Here is a 25,880-nt window from a genome sequence, read left to right as displayed (position 1 = left end):
AGACAGACCTTCTGCTTTTACTTAGTGTTAGACAGGGTGAAATGCTGAACGAGACTTAAGGAGGAAATTAAAAAATGATACCAGGAGAAATGGAAAGTGAGCAAATCTTTCTCTTTTATATTTCTTCTTACAACTTCATGATGTTGCCTTGTCCTGTTTTTAATATCCACTTCTGTCTGATAAAAGCAGCATTGTGCGAACAATTTGAGGACTTCCACTGAGTCATCCATTACTTATTCTGCTCAAAATAGAGTCTTACCTCCACTGCTGGCCCGCAAAGACAAGAGCACTACAAAGTAAACAGTGCCGAAAATCGAAGAGTAACCTTGGGCGCATATAAAGAAGAACTGTGATCATACGGAGAAGTGGAGCATTTTGCAAGGAATAAAGATCTCATCACATCAGTATTTAAAACAGTGAAATTTACTGGCAAAATCAATCAATCACTGGAATTGATTTAGAAGTAAATATTTTGCATCAAAGTTCAGTTTTGGCAAACTAGCGGCATTGACAAGTAGAAAGCTGTTTGGACAGTGCTGACCGTTGGTGGAAGGAAGAGCCAAGACTCCAAAATGTAAGAGGCTACGATCGCTTTATAGCTGTGTTCACTAGTATACACAAGTACAAACAGCTCTACATTAAAGGAATGGTTCAAAAACAGTTAAACAGTTATGAGACAGGAATCAAGTTCACATCAGACAAGCTTACTTGCTGACAATTAGGTCACCATGAGAGCTTTTTCTCCCTCTTCAACATGTACAATCCCCAGAGCAAAATGCCAGAGGAAATAAACGGCACATTACAGTGAAAATAAAAAGAAACTTGGGGAGCTGTTGTGACTGATTCGCTGTTAATGCTAACTTGCCAGCTACAGTAGTTCGCCAACTGGCTCCAAAAGTAGTAGATGAATTTTGCTGTACCACTCACTGGTGTAACTAGGCCTAAAAAGAGGTCAGTAGGAGGACAAAGACTGCCCTCCTATGGGCTACAGCATTGTTTGCTTACCTTGTTGATTGGACAGTGGTAGAGTGTACATGGACTGGGATGGAGATTTTGGCCCTGAGTGACTGATGCCGTGAGACGGTGGTCTGGCAGGAGGCGGGGCTGGCAGGTGGCAAAACTTCCCTGTTGAGTTTGACGGACACCAGCACACATCCCTGCCGACGCATCGTCCTCCATTAAGACAGGGGATCTGACAGAAGACTGCAGAGAAGAAGGTGAACGGGAGTGGTGGGTGTGTCAAAGGTAAAGAGAAAAAGATGGAGAGTTTATTGCAAGTGAGAGATTAGTGAGCGTAAGCAACAAGCCACATTTAATTGCACAGATTTATGCATCCTCATACACAGGGATCCATAGCAATAATAAGAAACAGAAGGGGTAGTCCTAATAGGAAGGGCATGTGCTGAGGCTTCATGTGGACAAGCTTTATTTGCAACAGTTAGCAATGGTCCTGCTGTTCTGTATTCTGGCTATACTAGACACCTCATTCCACATGATGTTGATAAAGTTTTAACTTTTTCCTGAGGGCAGAGCCATGGCACTGCCCCATTTGATGCACCTCCTTCACTGGTATGTTTTTCCTCACATCAGTAATTACATACTCGTGTACAAAGTGATGAGTTATGATTCATCCCTTAATAATTCTGAGAAAATAACAAGTACATGGAGCACTTGCTAAACTGGAAGCAGGACAAAAAAAAAAAAAAAGTATGTTGCACTAAATTTCAAAATAGTGCAACTGGGCTTATTCTTGTGAGTACACTGAATCCCAAAAAATGCTCACTCTAAAGGTTGATTTATAGTTTGCAATTTACCATGCTGTGAGAGAGAAGAGGAAAGGCCGGCATTGGCCAGATGGTGTTTGACAGTACTGCTTTCACAGCCCTTTCATTGGCCTTACCTTTTGGCATAAGGGATGGGTGCCAACCCAGCACCCTACATACCTGAGCCTGCTCCCATCTACAGAATTGCTCTGACCTGACCTCTCCTAACTCAAAACATCAAAGACTATCAAATGAAAAAATCTATCTCACCGTGACGAATAAGAAAAGAACCATTCTGGGGCAAAAAGGATGAAAAAGCGAAGCGCTGCACTTTTTAATTTAGGTCGTACAACACATCACGAATATGAGGACTGCTTTACAAGACAGTTGGAGATACGGTTGGCTGATATACTATGAGATGAAAGAGGAGGCGAGAGATGGAAACGTGCTGTGTGCCGCATCCTCTCTGTGTCATTGAGACAGACAGTAACCCACTAACATGGTGCAAACAGTGAACAGAGAGGCACTGGACAGTCTCAATTTCATGTAGAGAATGAGCCTCTTGTCACAAAGCATTAACAACAGTGCAGGCTGGACGAAGAAAGGGAGGGATGAAAGAAAAAAAGAGAAATAACAGATAGGGAAAGAAAGGGATTAGGAGAGGAGAATATTAACAGAATAGATTAAAAACACAATTGAGGTGGAAATAGAGACAAAGAGGTAATTAGCAATGAAAAATAGACGTGGAAGGAGAAGTCCAGTATGAGTGTCCAAACACACAGGCAGATCTCCTGTGATTAGACATACTGGCTAAATTATCAGCTCAAGGAGGCTGTTAAATCCTTTCAATGTGGGATGCAGGTCTGCAATGGTCTGTGTCAAGCCAGTCCCACTCCAGCATGGGGCAGGAACTATTGTTAGACAATAACCTACTGTCGACTCAAACCGCACTCCCTGTCTGTTTATCTGTCTGTCCATTTAACAAGCTTTAACAACCTAAAAGACATATGCACACACACTTCTCACTCAATAAACAGATTTCTAGTCAATCTAATATTAGGCTTTAAAGTAAGTTCTGTACACAGGGTGCGTATCAAGGGAGCCTGTTATAATTATCTAGCCAGATTTTACGGCACCGTGTTGGGAACATAACAACAGCATGAGATAACGTGTTTGCTGTCCACTTGACATTCCTCGACGAGCACGCACAACCCATGCAATAACAGGATGCGAGCCTAAATGGAAAGCATCACTTTTTAAAACACTCTTCAACACGTGCTTCTACAAAATGATGGGAGATTTCAAAAGAATAAAAATGGGGCATGAAAACAAGCTGCTGCTCAGTAAGAAGTGGAGGTGCCAGGAATGTAATCTTGTGAAAGGCCTCCGCCAGGACGCTGAAGTGTTTGGAATATCTATACCACGTTCCAAAACCCCATTAATGGACACATAAATCTGCAACATCAGCCTGTTTATATATTCATAAGTCAGATAGGTCCTCCCACAAAGAGCTTAGTGCACTTAGGTGAAGGTTGATTGCTTGTATGTCTGCTTCAGTTTGTATTTATGTGACTTCTAACTGGAGAGGACTTGTATGTATATGTGTGTGGTATGTGCACCCTTCACCTCTAATCCACAAGTAGTAATTAGCCTGAGCCTTAGCTGGAACTTTGCAATGATGAGAAAAGTAAGAAACATGCAAGGCTACGACCCTCCCCTTGGCATTGACCACCCCCTCCCTTCCCATGGACACTCCTGTGTGAATTTGGAGCAAAGCCTCCTGGATAAATGGCAGGTTTAATGTAATCCCTATAAAATCCTGTTCATGCTGCTACTCTTTCTCTCTTTCTGCCTCTCCCTCTGCTCTTTCATTCATTCCTGCTCTCCCAGGGAGCACGTTAAATAGTTAACGGCGGGGCCAATCGCGAGGTGTAAACCGCAAAGAGATGGGGCTAAGTGTTGGGAGCGTGGGACAACCAGCTCCACGTGTGTGTGTGTGTGTGTATGCATGCGAGTGGAGATTAGCCCCTTTTACAGAGCCCGCTTTTAATCTGCTCTACCCCTTTCTCTTTTGGGTTCCCTTGGTCTCCTTCTCTTTGATAGTGAGATTTTTTTTTAGTGTTGCTCTCAGCTTTAATCTCCACCACTTTGCCTCCTTTCTGAGTTTGGTATTCAGGACAGACAGCATGCCACTGAGAACCCATTTTGTCAAGCTCACCACATAAAAAAAGAATGAGAAACTAGAATGGACACACAAGGAAAGTGTGTGATAATCAGAAAATAAGCAAGAGAGACAGTGAGAGTGAGAAGACGAGAGAAATGAAGAGACGAGAAGGAGCAGAGAAAAACTGGCGGACAAGGAGTGTCACTGTTAATCAGAGGGCCTGGAGTCGACACTCACAGAGTCGGAAGCCCTGGTTCTGTGGCGGCTGCTGCTGCTGCTGCTGCTGTTGCTGTTGCTGCTGTTGCTGGTGTTGCAAGTTCTCGCTGTAGACCGTGGTGATGTCTCCTTTCTCACAGCTGTTGTAGCAGCGGCCGCCAGTGCACACCCGACGGCACATCATGGGAGTGAAGACGATCTTAATCCGGTCCAGGTTGGCAGTGAGGTTGGCCCCTGGGAAACACACACAGACCTGGTTTAGAAGGAGCAGCAGCAGAGGTAGAGTGGAGACGAGCTGCATCTTTTCTCCTTCAGCTTTACTGTGACACACTCCCCGTCTGGGCAAAGGGAGGTTTATAAGTGTGCAAGGGTGTGTGCTGACAGCGGGCCAGTGGCACGCTACAGCTCAACAAGTGATGCGCCACAGGCCAGCAAATGGGGGAGAGAATACTATTAGGTATCAGGCTGGCTTCCAAGCCCTTTATCTTTGGGAGAAGGTGTTTCGGATGTGTGTATGCGTGAAAGAGACAAAGAGAGCGTGAGTGCAAGTGAACGTTGTGTAATGGTGGGAAGCAGTTCAACAGCCGTTGCCCGGGTACACAGCTAAAAAACAAAAAAGCTTGAACAGCAGACAGCTGTGTCTACTGGATAGTGGATCATGGCAGATGAAGATGAAGTAGTAAAAGGGGGGTGAAAATACTAGATCCCCATTTCATTTTGTTGTAGGTAGAGGCGCCAGGGTTCAGTGCCTGTCATGTCAGAGAGGTGACAGTGCAGATTCACAAAGATATCAAAGCATGTAACTGCGCAAACACACAAGAACACACACGCTGCTCATAGTCCTCTCCAACAGATGAATGTTTGTGGCCCAGCGACACACACACAAACACACATATGCATGTTCACACAATGCATGCAGCTTTGATATAAAATGTTTGTCTGTATGGTGTGACGCAGACCACAAATGGGGTGGGGTGGTTGGACAGTGGGAGAAGGGAAGTGCAGCCTGGGATGCTGCCAATTTTTTTCCTTGCGGCTTATGTTCCATTTAGCAATGACACCACAGGATGTGTATGTATGTATTATAGCCTCACCAGAATGGCTTGTGTTTGTTTTGATGTGGCTAGGGAGAGCAGAAATGTTAAGTATACTATGCATGTAAAGTTCGTAGAGATCTAAGTTTTTATGAAATTCATTTCAGAACGTGTAATAGACACAAATACGTTTTTTACCTGCTGGTGATAATGCATTGTTGAACTGTCCATGTAGCTGGCTGTCACTGGCTGGCCTGTGAGTCTTAAAGGAGTGCACGTTGCTATGCCCATTTCTGTGTCCATGCCAGTTCCTGTGCTCAGGTCCAGGGCCATTAGCAAAGCCATTGCCATTGGGCAGAGCATTGGAGGTGATAGGTCCAGAGGATGATGGATAACGTTTCACAGTGCGGGAGGTCCCAGTCTGCTGAGGGGAGGAGTCAGGGGGTCCCCGTCTCACTTGGGTCCTGTCAATCACATCATCACAAGACCATAAACACATGACCTCAGACAAAAGCTTATGTCCTGTACATATATACACTCACACAGATACACCCATCAGCAATGTATGCGCATCAGCGTGAAATCCATTAAAGCATGGTTAGTGTGTGCAACAGAAAATAATATTCCTGAGAGACAAACATGCTGTCTTAGGTCATAGTTTTGCTTAATTGATTTTATAGACACAATGATTTGGAAATAATTTTGTTTTAATTAAATTAATAATACCATATCATTCTTTAAGCACAGGGTTTCTCAACTAACATCTGCTGTAAGTCAGAGAGCCATAACCTTCACTAATTAATGAAAGACTCTGTTTGACATTAAAGACATTTCGTAACAGATGATTATTCATCACTGATTAACAAAAAATAAAGAATCAGGCAACCAAAGGGAATAAGATTAACAAGTCCCAGTTTGTGTGTGAGTGTCTGCGTGTGGCTGGTGTGTTTGCCTCAGAAAATGTCTGTGATTAACCACATTAGAGCTTTCTATCAGGACTATAAAACCTCTCCATCACCCATTGTGTCTGCTTGACTAGATTATGAACTCCCTGTTCTGTCTGACTTTGGCCAACCAGGGAGCAACATCCTGAGGGTTGCACCGGGCTGGAGGAAGTATTAAAACTAGGGTCGAAGAACACAGCTCGAACGGGGCACGTTTTTCACCGGTGAGCATTTAATTTGGGTCAATTACTGAGGCCTGTGTTGCGCGACCTGGAAGCTGAGCTCATGTGAGCGACCTGGGGGAGGCGCGTGCCTCTCAGACAGACAGGCAGACAAGCCTACCTGGGCTCTGGGGGTCTTGGAAAGCTTGGGGAGTTCTGGGATTCAGCCCTGCGAAAAACATCTGGATCCAACTGATCTGCTCTGACAGACAGTCAGCAGAGCAAGACAAAGATGAACTAGGCCGGAAAGATCAGAGGCACACTTCTACAACACACACCTGTGGCCCTGTAAGGTAATTGAAGCTGTAATCAAACCCTAAATGAGGATATAAACCATGCATTAAATGATTTCAAGCCACACACCATGTTTTTACACACTAAGCTAGACACACAACAATAATGAGGCAAATAAACACACGTGGGCATTCTAAAATGCATAAGTGTACACACACTTCAATACACACGCACGCCCCATCCCAGCTGTGCTAGATGTAGCACAAGCCTATGCATGTCTCCTTTTACACAGAGTCCAAACTGCATTCCTGTTGCCAAGGGGAACAGGACACTATATGAGAAGGGGAAAAGGGAGACAAACATTTGATAATGGTCTCTCACGTAATCTTTTTGAAAGACAACAGTCAACAGCACCTATAGCTGACAGCTGCTGACCTAGATCCAGAATCTCCAGGGCGGGTCCCGGAGATGGGATGTGACACCAGGAAACGAGAGGCGCTTGTGTCAAGGTGGTAAAGATGGACAAGAGGTGGCTAACTCAGCTATACCGTCCACTCCTAATCATGATGGGGTTTTTCCAGCGTTAACAATGACACCTGGCCTGCAAGCATCCTGTCTCACTTCCTGGGCTTAGCCAGATGTTGCTCTTTCTGTTTCTCACTTTCAATGGCAAAGTGACTTCCTCACAGCATGAGCTCATCACTGCCCTCTCTGCCTGTAGATCAGGGGGCGGTGAGGGCAAGCACGACTCCCTCTGCACGTTTGATGTCATCATTAGGAACTTCAAGGCCCCAGCGATCCAAGGAGGAACAATTCCCCCGCCTTGTTCTGGGTGACTTGAAAGCAATTTTGAAGACCTCTGCCAAGACTGCATGCAACATGGTTTGAACAAACAGATGGAAAAATGTTTTGGGTATCAAATGTTGACCATACAGTTTTAATTAAAATCACTGATGGTGCTAGTAAGAGAGCTGCTGAATGAGCATATGGTGCAAAGACAGAAACAAGGCAACCTGTTAAAAATGACAGGAAAAAATATATTGAATATTGAAATATATTGAATTTTAAAAACTGCTCATCAGTATTTTTATATTACTAATGCATGTATAACATGCCTATTATCACTCCCTGTGTTTTATGACCTAACTCTGCATTTCCCCTCGACTCAGTATGGCTCATAGTTTTGGTTTTATGTTGCATATCTTTAATCATTTGATTTTATAGATGCATATAGCTCTTTTTTTCCAGAAAAACAAACTTTGATAAACCCACTGAATAATACCTGACTACTGTACCAAACAGCAGAAATATTTAGCAACTTTGGTGTCAAGATCAGAGCAGCTGCCACGTTTGACCCCCAGACTTTATTGAAAACCAAAACCAGAATTAAAAAGAACTGGATATTGGACTTACAATGGCCAGGTGGACACAACTCCAAATGAGTCTCAAATGATTATATGATTATATAGGGTTTAAAGTAAGGAATATTCACACCACCCTCATGTTTATATGTTAGGTACACAGCCGGAGCCAGGAAGCGGCTGGCATAGATTAGCATTAAGCATTAAGCACACTAATTTACATGTCTTGTTTCTTTAGAATACACAAACAGAAATGTAATATCTACAATTTGTGGTTTTTCGCGCTGCAACTATTTCTTCACAAACAACGGCTTATGTATCCTCCTATCAGCTGTAGCACTGCTTGCCTGGCAATCACACTGCAACAACAGGATTCAAGACTCCAAGAAACAGTCACAACAGATAACTCCTGCAAAAACCAAACAACCAAAATATGTCTAATTTGTGAGCTTTAGATATAGTGGAAGGAGTGTTTTTGAACATAGAGAGCCAGACTAGCTGTTTACTCTGCTTCCATACTTTATGGTTTGTTTTTTTTTAGTTCAGAGCATGTGCTCAATAATTATATTCAAACAGAAACAATCAATTCTTATGTGCTGATAAATCTCAGTCCAAATACTTGATCAAAGCTTCAGTTTATGGCTGATAGCGAAGGAGGCCTCCAACTAAGACATAAAGCCATTGGCACTGTCCACTTTTTCTCAACAGTCCTTCATTCATGTATGGAAAGCAATTAGAGCTAAACCTCATCACATTTAAGGAAATTACTAATCACAGTGATAGCCAAGAATCAACACTGTGCATGAAACAACACTGTAAAGCTTCCAATCTGTTGCAAAACTGTTATTTGGCACTATTAGTGCTTATCTTTGAACTCATTGAGGCATTACAGCATGTGAATATTAATTCTGATGAAGGCATGACAGGCAGCATATATGGCAGTTCCAGCTCCACCTATTGACCCAGATGAGCTGGAGAGGAGGCAGTTTTTGGAGTACAAACAGCACACAGTGAAGCACTGTGAAAACACAAGCCAGGTCCAAGAACTGGAGGACAGTCAAAAACCATGTGATCTCTGAGCTTGTGCTGATGCTGTACATAAACCATGTTGTTAATAGTGCCCAGTGAATTACACTGCCAAGCAAAATGCTAGGTGCGCTTTGAAGTTTTGATGAGAGTGTGTCGAGGGGAAAGGGGGTGTTTTGTGGTGGAATTCAGTTAGGTGGCTTTGTTGAGGTGCCAGAAAATCCCATACTCGGTACTTGGAAAACATAATTTCCCATCATCCTAGCGGTTCTGCTGGGAAAGAGGAGACTCTTGGATAGATTGGGAAATTCTGGATTCTCTGATGATCCTGGTCACCTAAAATATTTACACACACACACACACACACACACACACACACACACACACACACACACACACACACACACACACACACAAGGTTGCGCAACTATCCTTGTAAGGACATTGCTTTGACTTCAATTCACTGCAGACAGCCTCACCTAAACCCTAACCCAAACCTTTAATAATTCCCATAACCAATTCATGCCCAACGCTAACCTAACCTCAATTCACCCTTGCCCTTAACCTTAACCTGGCCTTTAAAAATAACATTTGCCTCATTAGGACTGGGCTTTGGTCCCCATGAAGACTACTGGTCCCAACAAGGTTGGTATTTACATTGGAAACTGTCCTCAAGAGGTAACAAAAACGTGCGAGCACGCAAGCACACACACACACAGTGAACCAGATCCTCGGGAATTGTTTACATCTTAAACAATCTCCTTAGCCCACTCTGCATGACAAGACCGGAACAGTGTTTATGTGAAACATGGCACAGTAACGTATGGACCACAGCTGATTCATTCAACAGCTCAGTGTGGGTGCTTTCACCATCTTCTGTTTCCATATAAAATAAAGCTTATTTGTCAGGTACAACTAATGTATTTTCAACAGAGAACCTAGTTTTTCTGGGCTTACAGTAGGATGCCAAGTAGGTTGGAAAGAAGTCTTGGATTGTGATATTAAATGTTTTTTACCAGCCTTCTCAGCACTTGACACTCAGCACAAGTCTACCTTGGCAAAGCTCATTTTTCATTTTGATTTGTTTGTGAATACCAAAGTCTGAACCCACATCTAATGGCTTGGATTGTTGGCTTATGGCAGCTAATGCAGAAAATAGACTCATATGAAGGGCTTGTCTGGATGTTGGATGGAGCCATTTGGCTTTGAGCAGACTGTCTAAACAAGACAGTCTGACAGCAGGCAGAAGTGTCTGGCATGAGAATCCCAATCTGGGTCACATCGCATCAGATAGCTCCCAGCTTTGTCACTTCGCCCTGTCACAGTTCTCTTTGTGTTGGACTGGGTATGACCTCCAGAGCGACGAGTGGCAATTCTCTGGCACCATCAGTGGGTTTACAACCAATCAACACAAGACTCGCTCTATCCTGCAAAGGAAAATCGGGTCATTATTCTTTTTATTTAAACAAAATGTTTAATGGTTCCATTTACCTCTTTCCAAGAGGGAGCCTTGGCCAAAACCCCTTATTACATAAGAGCTGCACATAATTAGGGCAATTTGAAGGCTACTTGGTAAATGGGAAAGTAAATGACGGTCATCAAAGACCAAGTGTAAATCAAAGTTTACACACATTCATCTCATTCAGAGGAAGCGTTAAAGGCTATTGTTCATTTCAAAGCTTGCGCTCGTATAGGCAGATCATCAGTCTAACTGGAAGGAACAGCAGAAATTTAAGAAATTGTGCAAACAGCAGCTAAAACAATGCGAACTTTGTCCTGCTCAACCACTGCAAACACTGTTGGCAACAAAGGAGGAGAAGATTTATGATTGTATTGGGGACAGGCAGTCACAGAAGGAGCACTGAGATCTTTACAGAGCAGTATGTGAGGGGTGCAAACAGTTTTTGGATGCAACAAAGCATATTGGCTTTATTCCAAAGCTTTAAAGTGTTTCAAGTGTCAAAGTAACAGATTTAGATTCAGATGCTCTGCAATAAAAGAATATACCCAGAGCTCAAACACTATATTTTTCATAGGAGGCACCATATTGAAATGGACAGAGATCATGTGTATTTCTGTTCTTGATTTTAGGTTTAAGAATGTCAAGAGAGAGATGTTTTTCAGAAAAAGGCTTTACAACAGATGGTGCTCCGTTTCACAGACTAAAGCTTGCAGACAAGGAAGGAGAGCACAGACTGCTGAAACTGGTCCCAGGAGGTGTTATTCAAGAACATTAGCAAAGACATACACACTTGACTCTTGTTCATGTTTTGCTATTCAAAGCCCAACAGTGTTATGAATCTCTGTGACGTCCAAAACATTAACTACGATGTAGCAAGGAAAAGAGAAAACATTCTAGATTAGCAGACAAGATGCTATCGTAGGTTGACTGGGATTCCTGTTGCCAAGTATGACATGTTTGGTTCAGGATTTGATTTAGCAATCTGATATATTTATATCTGATATTTGATAAGAAATTAATTACTAATTGGATATTTAAGTCTATTTTGTTCTTACTTTGAGAAGATGAGGTTGCTTTCCCATATTTGATCTAGAACTCCAAGCCCACAGGCGAAGAGGGAGGAAGGTTGAATTCAGAATTTGGTCTGTCTTAACAGTCTTGGTGTATTTTTGGAGGTCAAAGAAGCCTCTGTGGGCTGAGTAAGAGTTATTCCTTTCTTACCCATCCAGTCAGTGCACCAAGCCATCTGTACCACCAGTGGTCAAATCCCTCTGTGGTCACATATCTCATTCCTCATGCTTTATGCAGAACGCCCTCATCCATTCATCATTCACCACTGAGGTCAATAAAATCCTGAGGTCTGATCCTTAGCATGCACCAATAAATATCATATCCAATCCCAAGGGCATTTTCATTACACTGTTGTTGTGTGTTCCTCATGGCAACATGGTCATGTAAAAGCATGGTGGTACAGTTTGTGTTCATTGGAAGTTCAAAAATAACTCAACACCAACCTCTATCACAGTAAAGTCTGACCTTAAATTACAGCTTTTTGTGAATGTTTAATTTCTGGTAGTCATTTTTTAAACCTCCAGAGTCTTGGCTATATTCAAAACTTGTTTTGTAAACTTGTTTTTTGCACTTGTGAAGCTTGCATGTCAACGTTGCATAATTATTGATGTTGTTTTAAAGGAATAGTTAAATGTTCTGGGAAACACATCTATTAGCTTTCTTTCTGGGACTTAAATGAGAAAGTTAATATTAATGTCTATGCAGTAAATATGAAGCAGCGGGTACTGACTTGGTCGGACAACAACACGTCAATCAAACTCATTCTTGCTGTAGCATAATAGCGCCCTTAACTTAGCATTAAGACTTGTAACAGTTGGAAGCAGCTATTCTGGCTTAGTCCAAAGTTAACAAAATCAACCTTCAAGCACCAAGTTTAACACATTATGTGTGTTTATTCATACAAAAACTAAATTTCATAAACGATAAGTTGTGAATAGTCAAAACAGAGAGAATAATTTAAAAAAGAATGCTCCTTGGAAATTACAGTCAAAGTTGTCAGCAGTGCCAGTGGTCCATTATGTGCCGTACTAAACTAGAAATAACAGAAAAACACCAGCGCAGAAACATGTGCAAGACCGATAAGCTTCTTTCTCCTGAAACAAAGACAAGTTCTTCTCAAATATGTGGCCGCATAAGGCTAAACATCAGTGAGCAATTAAGGCTCAGTCTTTCTTTGATAACATCTCTAGTCATTATGACTTGGATAATTGTGGGTCCTGGCAGAATATTTCCCCTTGTGAAAATCTGGGTGTGTCTGAGGGCTTATCGCACCAGCCATGGAGGCTGGATTAAATCATGCTCTCTCTGTCTGGACGGCCTTCCAGGAATCCCGCTAGTAGCAGCCAGAGCCTGGGTGAAATGAATTACAGTGGGGTTGGATTGATTCAGAAAGATTTTTTTTCTCCCCTTAGGGGATGAGGCTTATATTAGAGCAACAACTGGGCCTAGAACAGAATGGAACGCAGCAAAGGTTCTTGAGAAATTTATTTAGCGAAGACTGTTATTTGGATCAGCCAAAGTGCTACACAGACAAATGAAGAGATTAAGTTCCACTTAATTTTATAGGTATGATTTCCCCCACTGCCTGCATGAAAATAGATTTTCTGTAAATTTGACCTCATTGAGGTTTTCAGACATTACATGATCAAAACATATGACTGCTCCTGTCTACTCGATCACAGGCCAAAAGCTGTGAAATAAACAGTTTTCTTTTCATCTCCAGGGGGCAATTGCAGTGCCAACCTGTCTGTTTTCACCTTTTGCATTTATATAGTGGGTTTTGCAAGCTACAAGAAGTCCAGAGGGGCCTGATTCGGGATGGAAGTAAAGCAGTGTGGTTGCTGTGGTTCAGGGGCCAGAATCAAAATGCCTGGAGACATGGTGAGCTGAGAAGCCATTCAATACTCTCCAGTTTATTGTAGTTGTTCTGATCATTCACTTAGTAAAATGCCACAAGACAGGTCAGCAGGAAGAGACATTACAAAGTGCTGACTGAGGCTATGCCTATGCTGGTTAGTGTCATATGTCAGACTGCTCTGACAACAAGCCAAAGAGGTTTCCAATAAGTGAGGTGATTGAGGGAGCTTTTGAATAGGCCTGTAACATTGGTTTGAAAAGCAATACAAACTTTATCGCAAGTTTGCAGAAAACATGAAAGAAAAATGCAGAATGAAGAAGGCCAACACAAAGTTAGGTTTGAGTTGGGTTCGTCACGTAACAGATATCTAGACATAAAGATATAAGAAATTCAAATTTGCAGGTTTGAGCTGTTAGATGTGTCCATTTGCTGGTTTTGGAGCTGGAAGTTTAGGTCTACTGCATCACTTGGGCCCACAGGAACCATCCATCCTGACATCTGAATGGATTAACTGGTCCCTTTCACAGATATACTGCTAATTTATGCTTTCAACAACATGCCACATATCTGGGAGATGAACCTGATTGATGCTGTCTCCATCTGCCTCAGCTCCGGAGCTGGAGGCCGGGGTGCATTCTGGGGTAGGCGCCCCTCTTCCTATAACTGCACTACAGTATTTGTCCCTCTGACAGCTGCATCTGCACAGGCCTGCTTGATGAGTAGGATTTGGCTGAAGATGCTGGGCCCGCTGGCAGTGCGACACAGAGAGCATGATTCGGACAAGGCTTTGGAGGGTTGGGATGGAGAGAGAGAGAGAGAGAAAGACATATCTGTCCCACGCTGAGTGCTGCGCTCTCTATGGTCCTTTGTTCCCTCTGGCCTAGCAGGAAGCCAAACACTCATGGGACTCGTTTGGCTCTGTATTTGTAGAAAGAAACACACCAACTCTTCCTGGCCTGGCTCAGTCAATATTGTTGCGTGTTAAGCTTCCTCAAATTCAAAAAATCTACAGCACATTTAGTCTGTCTTCCACACACATGTTACAGCATATGTTGAATCAATCTTTGTTCATTTTCTACGATCATATCTTACACAATATTAAACATTTCCTTCCTTTTTCCAGCCTGAGGAGGGTTCACCTGAGGACAGTGTGGCCTCCACAGCTGAGTCTGCACTCTGCCATGTTGACAATAAATCCACAGTAGCAGAGGTACACAATGTCCCCCCCAACACGACAAAACTATAGAAGAGGATGTCCAGCCATGTTCCGGAAAGCCCTTTCCCATTCATTTCACAAGTGAAAATGCTCACAAGGGACCAAGGTCAGGGCAAAGGTCAAGTTTGTAGCACCAGCACGCAAGACAAACACGCCTGCAATCCACAAGCAGACAGCCAGTTAACCTGACCCTGTTCAAGTTCATTCCCACTCTACCCACACAGGGATACAAATCACAACTCTAGACACATGGTCATATGCTTGATTTAGAGGAAAGATAGAGCCTATTCAGAAGAGAGCAGCACATGCAACCTTTGGGAATTGACTCTATGTAAACATGGACATCATGACAGCTCCTAAAAAATGAAGCCGCAACATCTCGATTGCCCCCTGGTGGCTGGCTGCAGCATAGATCCTGCCCCTCAACGTTAGCAGATGGGACATGAGCCAAGTATTATCATTTTCACATCACACTGATGGCTGTTCAAGCTCTCATTTTTCTGATAATTTTTATTTTATTATTTGACAATATTAAAATGGAGCGTGTCATGACTGACAGCAGTGACAGATGCTCTCAAACCTCCATTAGGCAGTGGGTCAGCTGAGAGGGTGTGTCCCGCGAACCGTCACCCAGTCGCCCAACTCTAATACGCAGAATCTTGCTCCAAATTATGTCACACAAGCAAGATGGCAGCTCCCAAAAAGAAGATATTCTGCCGTCACTTTTGCATTGTGGTAGGAAGTGGAGTCTCGTGGTTTTACTTCATATACAGTCAATGGAATTACTCTGCGTGTCACCCTTCCTCTCTACTTTAGCTCGACTCCCCGTCTGCAGGCCTCCTCTGTTTTGGCAGCAGTCAAAAAGGGAGACTAAAGGATGATTCTGGACACATCTTCTCTGAGTAACAAAGCAGACTGCCAGCTGGTACAGTAGGAAAACTTTCCCAAGCTGAATGTTTAGATATATATTTTCGTCTTAAGACCACATATAACTTATCAAAGTCTAAGGCATCAAGAGTATTATGAGATAGAAAGCTACTGGTGGATTTGGGCTACTCTTTTGAGTTATGAGAAACTTCTTTAAGCGAATTTCCACTCCTGCCTTTCAATGTTAATGATTATTCAATCTCTGCATTTCTGTTACACTTGATACCTTAAATTCTTGTGATCTTTACTACCAAGAGCACTGCTGGTGACAATAAAACAATATTTCCATACAGGTGCTGAGGTCACCTACAGGGTTTTGACAGTGGCCCCCGTCAATGCTGGTGGTGTGGTTTGTCTGGAGTGGGAGTAAAAGCAAACAGTGATCCATGACTAACATGGAGAACTCCCACTATGACCACAGTTTCCTCTGAGGAATGGCTGTATGGCCATGTGCAAAGCCTCGAGTCAACAAGCCACACAACCACCGAGCTGATTAGTCACCAGGCAAACGGTGGGTCAGATATTAGCGTAACAGTTCATGCGGAGAAAGTATGTATCATCTTCTTAAGAGTCTTCATGGACTGGGTGACTGGGTGTTTTTGCTTTTCTCCCACATCTCAATATGTTACTGGGTATGACCACATTTGTCATTGCTGAAGCAAATTGCACTTTGCTAATTTGTAAAATTACTGTTTTAAGCAACGCCTAAACACTGATGCATTGAAATATAATTTAAAACATTTCAAATCAATAACCAATGGTGAAATGAGAGTACACCGATCCAAATCTTCTGATACTGATTCAAATACCTCAGTACCTATTCCAAACCAGTAGTCTCTTTTACCCAAATTTAAAATCTATAAGCCAGGGGTTACTGTCATACTTAAAACTGAATCAGCAGTCAGCTTGAATGAATGTAACTGATCTTAAAAGAAACAGTTTTTAATATAGATCAATATGGTCCATATCACTTAATGGAATTAGTATCTGTGTATAAAATCAGAGCATTCCTAGTGCTTAATTATATTTACATTGGGAAGGTAAATATAATTAATCTCTAGTGAGAATGGCAATTTATCAACATACTTACTCAAGTGTTATATCATTTTGTATCAGACATATTATGTTCTAAAATATCCTTTCATATTGTGTCCTAATATATCGAATCGTATTGTATATCATGTTATTGTGTGTGTCAATATGATTATATCTTATCAAATGGAATCAAATGGCATTGTATTGAGATCACCTAATCACATAATCAAGGCCCAATCACATAATCACCTCACTTGCAGGGGGGTTATTTTCCCATTTTTTGTGACAGATTGGTATGTTCACTGTATGCCTATGAGGCACATTGAACTTTTTTTGTTAATAAACTTGTTTGGTTTCATCTAAAGACAGTTGGTTCAAGAACCTATAATAAAAACTGGTTTGAGATTTATTGACATAACGGTAGCTTTATGCAATCTCTGCAATATTGTTGCCTCTGTCCTTTGAGGGCAAAATGATTTAGATGCTGAAGATTGCAATGTGTTTAAAAAATGCAAGGGGCTTGATTGTTTCAGCTACTGTTGAGATGGTGAAATACAATCTGGGAAAGTCAGTTTGAGTAATGGATCCATGATTTTGAAGGCTTATCAAAAGTCAGAACATTTCACAGCAGTTTACAACTTTGGAAAGTTGTCAGAACGGCAGTAATGTTATTCTCCATCTCAAGGATTACAAAGGTAAACTTTAGAGGTAACCTATTCACTTGGCTGGATTCTTTGTGGTTGGCAATTGAGACACATGCTATGCCTTTATTAGACAGTGATAGTAAAAATCTCCCAGTTGGACTTCGAAGCTATAGGGGTACTCTGCAAAGTGCACCTTTTTGACTGATGATCCTATGCTGTGGCTACACACTAGGCTTTGTTTTTTCACACAGAAAATGTAGATACTTAATATCATCACCTCTTCCTAGTTATGCCATCACAGTGAGGGGCTTGTATGACTGATGCATTTTCATCACATCACAAAGTTGGTGAAGCAATGAGGAGTACCATGTCTATACTTTAACAGAGGCTCAATAACATCTTTAACTGCAAACCCAAGACTAGACTGTTTTCCATAACAATACTTGATCATCATAATGTGTAGATGAGCCAAGTTTATTTTTTATTTTTTCTGGCATAGACACCTTTATTAGCACGGGAGAGAGGGTGGAGTGTGACATGCAGCAAAGGTCCTCCGGGCGGGATTCGAACCAGGGTCCACTGCGTATATGGCATGCGCTCTTAACTACTCAACCACCTGTGTGTATATGAGCCAAGTTAACTATCTATGCATCACATGTCAGCTCCAGTTCAGAAACCATGATAACTTGAAACTGAATGCAGTATCACTGTACAACTCTGTTGTCCAGGTAGGGGATGTCTGCCTTTTTTAGTTTGATTATGTAACAGAGACCACAGAGTGATGAACTTTGGGGGTATGACCTGCACACTGTGCACACATCCTGCTCTGCCCTGCTCTGTTTCCTGCAGAGGACTGATGTCAGAGAACTGTGGGGGTGTGGAGCTGATATGAAGGACTCATAGGAGGTGGTGAATACGTCCTCTATGTGTTATCACTGTTCCAGCTCAGCCAGGAGTGTTCACCACTGGCCCTGACCTTCATACTGGGAGCTGACAAACTAGCTGTGATCTACAGGATCTCATGCTGACAGGGACAAGCCTTTCAGTACTGCTGAGCACAGTGCTCACAGGAAACGCTGGGTTACAGTGAAATGCATTTGTTCCACAACAAAACCAGTACATGTCAGAAGAGGAAACAGTTATTTGTTTGCCAGCTGCATATAGGATGTACCTATTTTAAATTTTACAGTTTTAATCCTACAGAAGCAGCAGATGAGTCATTTGGGACACAGTTGGAAGGGTCAGAGGAGATGTAGATGATTGGAGACAGGAATACAAGAAGAGGGAGTAGGTACAAATTTGTGTTCCCATGTCCCAGAACCCACTCATATGTTTTGTCCATCCCACCAACACTTTAACTCTAGGCTGTCATTCTTAAATGTGCTGGATTCATTCAGTGAGACTATTCATGATTCATATTCTTTAAAATAACATTTCAGAGGGCAGCTGTACCCGAACAGGGCATTCGATTTTGAGAGAAATTCCATCTGAGCTTAAGTTTTTCTGGATCGGCAGATTTGTCACCATGGATGTGGCCAACATAAAAGGAGAAAGCAATGGAGAAAGGATAAAATATTCTTGGCACAAGGTCAATTTAGTAACTGTTTTGGGGCTTTCTGTCATATTACAGCAGACAGAGTTTGCCCGGTTGCCATGGTATTGTAAAAGCTCGAATTTCATTTTAGTACTTTAAGGACTTCCCATCCAAGTTGAGACAGAAAATTCATTCTTGACTTTGGAACAGCAGTTGAAAAAACAGTCTTACCCCAAAATAATAATCATAAAAGGAAAATTTAGACTATAAAAGAGTATTTCTGAGTGCTGCTGGCCTGGGCAGGGACAGGGTACCTTCAAAGCCTTTTAATATTTCACTTGTGAAATGGACATTTTCCATTTTGTCTTGAGTTGTTTCTACATTTTGCTGAATTCATGAGGAAATTAAAACCCTAAAGAATATGTTTTTAATTCTTTCAATATACTGTTGGGTAAATGCCAAAAAAGAATATTGAAAGTCTGGTGGAGAACTAGCTGTGTTAACTTATTGTAGATATATTGGTATTGTACTTGTGAACCTATAAGAAATGCTGCAGTAAAGAAATTGCAATGATATGTTTTAGGTAGAGCTACAATGATTAGTTGACTAATCAATTAGTTGACTGACAGAAAATTGACCAGCCTACTACTGGCAACCACTTTGATAATTGGTTTATCACTTTGAGTCAATTTTTACGAAAAATACAAACAATAACCCAATTTCAGCTTCTCAAATGTGAATAAGTCTTTTATGATAGTAAACTGAATATCTTTGGGTTATGGACTGTTGGTTTGGACAAAACAAGATGTCGCACCCTGAGCTTGGGAAATCATAATTTTTCATTATTTTCTGACATTTTTTAAACCAGCAAACTAATTGATCATGAAAATAATCATTAGCTGTAGCCCTAGTTTGACGTAATGTAGAAACACTGTTGCTATAACATTGACTGTTCACTAGTGAGCACTGATACATACACTGTCCAAGTCACTGACAGTGTATTAAAAAACACATAACAAATAAAAATGTGTTATATGTTTATGTAAATAATATTACTATCAGCCAGATTTGTTTCAATTCCAAAACATTGATCAATTTCAAGCAAAATCAGTTTTGGAACAAAAAAAACAGAATTGGTTGTACTGTTCATATCATGACATGATATGTTTAAAAATCAACTATTGATAACCACATGTCAAGGTGTAAGAGAGTGAACAGATTGTTTTGCTGGTAACATGTAGACACAATGGAAATACTGAAATTTCCCTAATCCAGCATTGAGTCAATAGTTTAGTAAAAAACACTTAACCTCTAACAGTAACCAAACTACAAAATCTCTTTTGATTGCTCACAGCCTAATCAAAAAAGCCTGCTCCTAGTCACAAAGTGTTTAGGTGCTGGTCTTCTGAAAATTGAGTTAAGCATCATCTTCACTGATACAGACAAACCTCTTAAAGTCAACCGCAGACACTACTTTCTCTGTCTGCCGCCTACTGATGTGCACGCAGCAGGGTTTCATAACTGTAAACCAGAACTGACTGGACAGTGAGACACGAGGCCAAGTAGCAGGTCTGGACATCAGAAAGTTTAACAGATTCTGGACAACAATCTGGACTTTAAACCACTGCTGTCACCTTACCTTGTCCCACTAGACAGATCACTTTCTCTCTCTGATTGCTGCTGTCTCTTATTATCATTCTTTGGTGTTCCCCCACTGCTTGTCTGTTTCATTCCTTCTCCACACTATTTCTTGTTTTTGGCGCCTCTTGACAGGCTGGGTCAGTAACAGGGTGCTGCTGACATAACAAGCCAAATCTGCTCCAAGACAGACATATATAGTACCTCACACCTTCTCTAGTAGGGAGAAATGAAAGGAGACTAGCTGGGTGCTATATGGTGACATTTGCTCTCTGTGAATATAAGTAGCAGAAAGACCAACATGATCTGTCTGAACCCCAGTGTCTGTCCTCCCTACTCCTCTTCTTACTCACTCTTAATTGAGCCCAGTTGGCACTGGTGTCTGTCTCTCTATCTCACTCTCACTCCGTGACCTCACATTGCTCGTGCTTTCTTGGCTTTGGAATCAGTGGAACCTCAGCCTGATATATGATACCAAGACTTGCATCCAGCACTTCTCCAGGGGGAGCACTGTTCCACCCCTAAAAGATCATTCTGGGCCAAGACAATGCAGACCATTTGCTGCTCGTTCACAAGGGCTGAGCTTTAATGTGCATTACACAAGCACTCAATACCTTCCTGTAAGTACCAATGAAACCGATTCAAGTATTCTAACAATTCTTTGACTAATGTTTTAATGAAATCATTTTACAATTTTGGCAAAAGGTTTCTTCCTGTCCTGCAAGTTTCAGAGAAATCTGTACACTCCATTACACCAACTAATAATTGGATTAGCTGGAGCTCCATCCTTGGAAATTTTCACTACAGTAGAGGGAAATGGCTCATCTCGAGCTTAATAGCACTTCTTGTTAACAGTTAGTCAGCTTCAGCAGAAGCATGAAAGGTTAACACAGTCACTGTAAGGGCATATGTGACTCAGGAACACTGTCTGCCTCTTACAATTTTAACCTGCAGTCTTGTCTCTTTCAATTTGTCCCAGATATGTGACTCAGGACACAAAAATGTCCTGTGATTCAAGAACAAAGAAAACATATGCATAGCAACTGTGCAGTCTTCAGAGGTCTTGTATTGATTAGAAGATTTACTATGACTCCAAGATAATCGTTTTGGGAAGGAGGATGTATAAAAAGTCTTTTATGAACCATCTGTCAAAACATTTAGTAGAATTTCATTTAGCTACCACAAACATGTGGATGGGTAAGCCAGCGTAATTCCATAACACCAGCAAAAGTACAAAATGACACAAGACCCTCTCAATTAGCATGAGGAGCACCATAAATGTCAGTTGTAATTGAGAATGTTTAAGTGGTTTGGTGGAGAGAAATTAACCAGATGACAAACTGGCTAAAAAGTAAATGATGACCTCAGTGCCCAAACAAATTATGGCACTTAAACTGACTGTGAGAGGATTAGAAAAGCACTGGGCCTTAGTCCAAAATGGAGAGCAATTTGACAAGATACATCTGAAACTGTAAGCAATCCTTCAAAATATTCCCGGAAACAATTACCCCCTTTCCACATCCTTGATCAAGAATATACTTCTAGCCATGGCAAAATAATTAATCAACCCAAAAAGTTATTTCCAACAAGACTGGAATAAAAACATTCAGGCATTAAAGCCAAACAACTATTAGACCTGTCTGATTAGCAGTCTTTGGAGAATTTGCTGAATGTACTGAAAAGAAGCCTTCATCTGAGCAATTATTAGTTGGATACATTATGGTCACAGTTATTCCAGTAAATCAAAGAACAAACTGAAACACTCAAAGCCTAAAGAAAATATAATAATCCAAGCCTATTTTCATCGCAAATAGCATGGGTTAATACCTCTGCCTGTTAAATCATGCAATGATTTTTCTACATTTTGTAGATTTACCTTAATACCTTTTCAAGCAAGGCAGCAAATACTTACTTGCTTAACGTAGTATTTGTTTTACTTAGAGAGTATTAAAGATTTAACATATGAACCCACTCATCTGGTCTGATTTATTGCAACGATAAACACAACCAGCGTTGAACAGGAGCATAATGAACTACTGTTTGTTCAAGAGCGTTTAATAATCTCTAAAAGCGCAGTGTATCAATTTGTTTTCTGTGAGCCTGCCTGTATGACAGTAATGGTAGCTTAAACAAATATGTGGCTGTGACAAACCACAGTAGACAGTATAGTCAGACATAGGCTATGTTTACCTTTGTTCTGATTTGCGAATAATATATTTTAATGCAAAAAATTGTGAGAATGTCAACACTTCATTATTAAATAATATACACAGAAATGAAGAATGTGCTACATGGCATAAGACTAAAGTCTGTGGTTGGACAGCAGGAGTGACATTGTGGATTAGGAGACATAAACCAAATCCTGCTCATATTAAAGTTACCATCACATTATTTCCATGAGTTTTATGGGCACAAAACCAAAGCAGAATCTCTTATTCTGTAATGCTAATTCTGAGTGCTAAATGATAAAGGCATCAAACCAGCTTTTAAAACAGCAAATTAATTCAATGTAAAATCCGGTTTTCAATGGAATCATTGGTGGATTTTGCTAGCTTATTATTATTATGGTGATCTTTTAGCATGTGTTTTTCCCATTGGTGTATGTATGTGTTGTGTGCAATGTTATGGGATATGTCATTGTGGCTGTCAAGGCATTTATGGCGCAGTTGCTGAGTCCAAGACAAATTTCCCTAAGCGGGACAATAAAGTATATTGTATTGTATTGTATCGTAGCTTGGGCACACAATTACATCACATGTCATACACAAATCTTCCATGTCAAGTTAAACTGGCATGCAAATTTGCACTGCTGACTAAAGGTAAACCATACTGACCTTTGAAGGAGAGCCCGAGAGTCCAAAATGAGGGAAGGTATTGTGGCTTATTAGCAGTCCTACACTGTATAACACTAACTGCTAAAGTGCCCTATAATAGAAGTATGGTTTGTAGTTATGAGACTGGAGTCCAGTACACATTTTGAATAAACTGTATAACCTTGTCCCATTGGCGGTCTAGCTAACGAGCTTGCTAACTGGCAGTTGATGCTAGTATCTAACAGTTAGCAAGATAGCTAGCTAGGACCATACTGACAAATTGCTAGAAGGGGGTAACACAGAAAATACAAAAAAGCTTGGTAACTAATAATGTTATGTTTGTTTTACTATCTGTCAAAATAATAATATTAATATAATAATAATAATTCTGGTAACTTGTGGCTTGACAGCCAGCATATAGTAGTTCAGCAACTAGCCCTGACTGGGCCATTAGTCAGTAAAACTTTATCTCAAAATGTAATTTGTTTGATCCTTCCTTATTAGGCAAAGCAGTGAGGCTTCCTGGCTATAATAAGAGGTAAGGAGGCACAGCTGCATCACTTACACAGTGTGAGCAGGCTGTCTGGTTGTAGCAGGTCGTGGGGTCTGGACCTTGGTGGTATCGATGGCTTGCCTTTCTGAGGGCCGTCTCCGCGGTTGGTCTCTCTGGAAAGGGTTGATCCCGGGTTGAACACGCCTCAGGCCACCTCTGTCGCGGATGTACACCTGCTCTGGGGCCACCTCCTCACAGCGGGGCCCCTGGAAGCCTGAGCGACACACACAGGTCTGTGGCCGGCTGCAGGAGCCACGGTTCTGGCAGGGGGGCTGGCAGTCAGCTGAAGAGAGAGCACAGATGGAGTTCAAGTTTTCAGCAGGTCATGTTAGAACATGTGCCCCTCTTGTATAAAGGAGCAGTAGCAGAAATGGCTTTCCCTGATCTCAACACCGGGGCTCACTTTAAATTGATTCAATCAAGGGGCCATTAGTTTCACTTCTCAGCCCTTTTCGTCCCTTTTATACAGTGCAGAGCCTAGAGGGGCTGTCATGTTCAATTTCTCTTGAGTCTTTAACTGCCCTGTTTAGTCTAAATGTATATGATCACTTACATTAAATCCTTATCCAATTGCTCGCTAAGGTAAAGTCTATACACAAGGTTCATGACTCGGTTTAGGGAATTTCTATACAGAGTGATTTCCTAAAAATACCTTTCATTGGCGATGGAGAATCCAGCGTGCCTTCACTGTAACACAGGCAGCTTAAAAAGGTAATAAAACTAAGAGGTCATAAAAAAAAAGAGCGAATAGGAAAAACTGGAAAGTTCAACTGTAAATAGCTGACACTTCATCAAAGAAATGGCCTGCAGAGCTATATCTTTTATTTGAAAAACAAACTAAATCTAAAGGGGCTTAACTGTACTTAAAAGATAAATGTGTGCATAATATTTATCAATAGTCTGCGAGTACACAGTGCTGAGGTCATTGCATGGTCATGGAAAAATAATTTGTGTCATTCTACCAGCCCACCCCCACATCCTCCCATCACCTTCCTGCTACTTCAAGTACTGAAAGACCTGTGGCATGCAATTCAAAGTAAACAAGTCCTCGATCTTGTGACACAAATGTATGTAGTAGAGACACTTGAGGATTTATGACATTGTCCTCAAACAGTAAATCAGGCCACTGGTCTGTGGTGGCTAAAGCAAACAGCGGCACTCTGTCAACAGGGCTATGGAATGCTATTGACACAGATGCTGTGGACACTAACAGATCGCAGGCAGGAACGCTGCCACAGCTCTTGGCACTGAGGAGTGCTGGTAGTCGAAAGGGCCCCACTGGGTGCGAACAGCGCTCTACCTGCTGCACACTTCCTGTTATTGCAATATTGCTCAGACTCCGGGCCCACTTTATGTTTCTTTTAGTCTTGAATGAAAGCACACTGGACCCAAAAAATGCTGTTCCTGATGACATGAGCTCAAAACATGACAGCGCTGTATAACAACTGTAACTTCAGACTTTATTTCCATGGATATATTCCCAGAAAGGACTCCTGAGTTGTCTCAGATCATGATGCATGTTTATCAAAAGACCACTGCATAAAGTACTGTCAGGCTGTGGTATGATGAGAAAAAATAACAAATTGGGGATTAAATATCACACAATTACCACTCTCTTGTGCTTCATGGTGAAGCAAATTTTATTTAGACCAAACTAATTCACTCAAGCATTTTGTTTTAACTACTCTGAGGAAAATGAAGCCACTTTTTTGATGAAGCGTACACATTTAGAGAAAAGTGGTTGTGGATTTGTATAACTTGGTATGTGATCTGAATTTTCCATCATGGAATAAAACAGGAATTGCCTGAGCTCTGTTTGGCAAGGAGTTAAATACATCATCGAACTAAAGTACGGGCTGGCGGGGTGCCACCGTCTTGTCCGGAGTCTGTTTAACCTCAAGTTTGGGGATGAAGCGGCGGATCAAAAAGGCCACAGATTCCAGTGACATTGTGCTGTAGGAGGGCAGATCTCGGTAATGTGTGAAACTGCATTCTTAAAATAAACTGTCTGAACTGAAATGAGAAACAGCGTGGGCCAGAAAAACAAGCCAATAAATGGAGGTTCACGGTTGGCTTATGTTGGGATATGTGTTCAATCGTGTGACGTGTGTCCCCTTTTTCAGCTGTGAGGCACCAAATCGACACCAGACAAACATGTCGCCTGTA

The 25,880-nt window shown here is 41.5% G+C and overlaps 1 protein-coding gene across 1 annotated transcript in view; it reads right to left on the bottom strand.

Moving 5' to 3' along the window:
- LOC134000590 (latent-transforming growth factor beta-binding protein 2-like) overlaps positions 1-25,880 on the bottom strand; it is an 82,041-nt gene that overhangs the window by 44,351 nt on the left and 11,810 nt on the right. Inside the window, exons 3-6 of the mRNA XM_062439977.1 lie at positions 23,727-23,997; positions 5,376-5,641; positions 4,165-4,377; positions 1,006-1,203 (exon numbers count right to left, since the gene is read on the bottom strand). Coding sequence (XP_062295961.1) covers positions 1,006-1,203; positions 4,165-4,377; positions 5,376-5,641; positions 23,727-23,997 — 948 coding nt within the window. The remainder of the gene's footprint in view (positions 1-1,005; positions 1,204-4,164; positions 4,378-5,375; positions 5,642-23,726; positions 23,998-25,880) is intronic.

This window comes from Scomber scombrus, chromosome 19, assembly GCF_963691925.1.
Source record: "Scomber scombrus chromosome 19, fScoSco1.1, whole genome shotgun sequence".
NCBI lineage: Eukaryota > Metazoa > Chordata > Actinopteri > Scombriformes > Scombridae > Scomber > Scomber scombrus.
The sequence above is the reverse complement of the archived record's forward strand: the minus strand, read 5'-3'. Positions and strand labels throughout refer to the sequence as shown.